At 36.9% G+C, this 1,184-nt stretch overlaps 1 protein-coding gene across 1 annotated transcript in view; it reads right to left on the bottom strand.

Moving 5' to 3' along the window:
* Positions 1–1,184, bottom strand: part of LOC106533529 (DENN domain-containing protein 2A) — a gene marked incomplete at its 3' end in the record, with an annotated part of 102,980 nt that overhangs the window by 7,905 nt on the left and 93,891 nt on the right. The window contains 1 exon segment of the mRNA XM_014029871.1: positions 623–732. Within this exon segment, the coding sequence (XP_013885325.1) occupies positions 623–732 (110 nt within the window).

The following is a 1,184-nucleotide window of genomic DNA, read 5'->3' as shown; positions in this document are numbered from 1 at the left end:
TATCCGAGTATAATACTACCCCCCAACTTTATGGATGATTTTATGGAATAAATTTTACGTATTATACTTCAATAAATACTGTATTTGTGACAGAGCTTTTAAATAAGATCTGCACTTCCACTGGACTTTCATCCTTTTCTTTCTCCTCTGGGTCAGACTCTGGCTCCAACATGTAAGGCCGGATGGACAAGTCTTCCCTTGTTGGCGTCTTTTAATTAGTTTGTAAATAAAATGTTTCTGTGCTGCTATAGTCAAAAACTCCTCTGGAGCGGACCGGTCTGGAAGCTGGGGGGGCTTGAAGCACTTAGTTTGGTTTTAAAGAGACAAACTCAAAATGAGTTGATCTGAAGCACATCCTCAGAAAAGGGGGTGAAGAGGGGGCTGAAATTAAACCAAAGCATTGAAGTTACACCTTATAAAGACCCCAACTGAAGGATTTAAATGTGAAAAAGAAGGATTTTTAACATGATGTGTCTGCTTTAATGGCTTTCAGCTTTTTCTCTACCAGGTGTTTTTAAGCCTCTAAGAGCTGAGGTGTTACCACTTGACTGGAATATTCCAGTGTTTTTGTTTCATTTCCTTTCATGTTGCTCTAATGGGACATTTCAGCTCTCAGACTGACCTGGGGAAGTTGTCAACGGGCACCCAGTCTTTGGCATCGGGGAAACAAAACTGAGGGATGACCTTCAGCTGATCTTCAGTCTCCCGCATGAACTTAAAGCTCCTCTCAAGCTGGACGACAGAAAAGGAACAGAAAACTGTAACGTCTCATTCGAAACTGAGAATTTGGCACTGCCAGAAGGTTTATAACGGTCAATTCTCACACAAACGTATTTCTAAAAAGAAATGATTGAAAATAAGTGAGTCATTAGGCTATTTAGTACGCAACTCATATTCAATTCAAATAGAAAGTGGACACATGAAGAAAAAGGGATTAAACAACTACTCATGAAAAATAGCGATATTCCTATCATTTAATCTGAATTTTAGATGTGAATCAACCATTTTAATGCTCACTTGTGACAAAGATTATATCATTTAAATGACCTCACTGAGCTGTACCAAAAAATCTAACAAGTCCAAAGGGATTTTTGGATTTTATTTTATTATAAATCTTGGTTTAATTTTTATTGCATTTACATCATAACTAAATTAAATACACTTACATTTTAAAAGTAAAACTC

This window comes from Austrofundulus limnaeus, unplaced genomic scaffold, assembly GCF_001266775.1.
Source record: "Austrofundulus limnaeus strain Quisiro unplaced genomic scaffold, Austrofundulus_limnaeus-1.0 Scaffold961, whole genome shotgun sequence".
NCBI lineage: Eukaryota > Metazoa > Chordata > Actinopteri > Cyprinodontiformes > Rivulidae > Austrofundulus > Austrofundulus limnaeus.
Note: the sequence above shows the minus strand (reverse complement) of the source record. Positions and strands in the feature narration are given on the sequence as shown.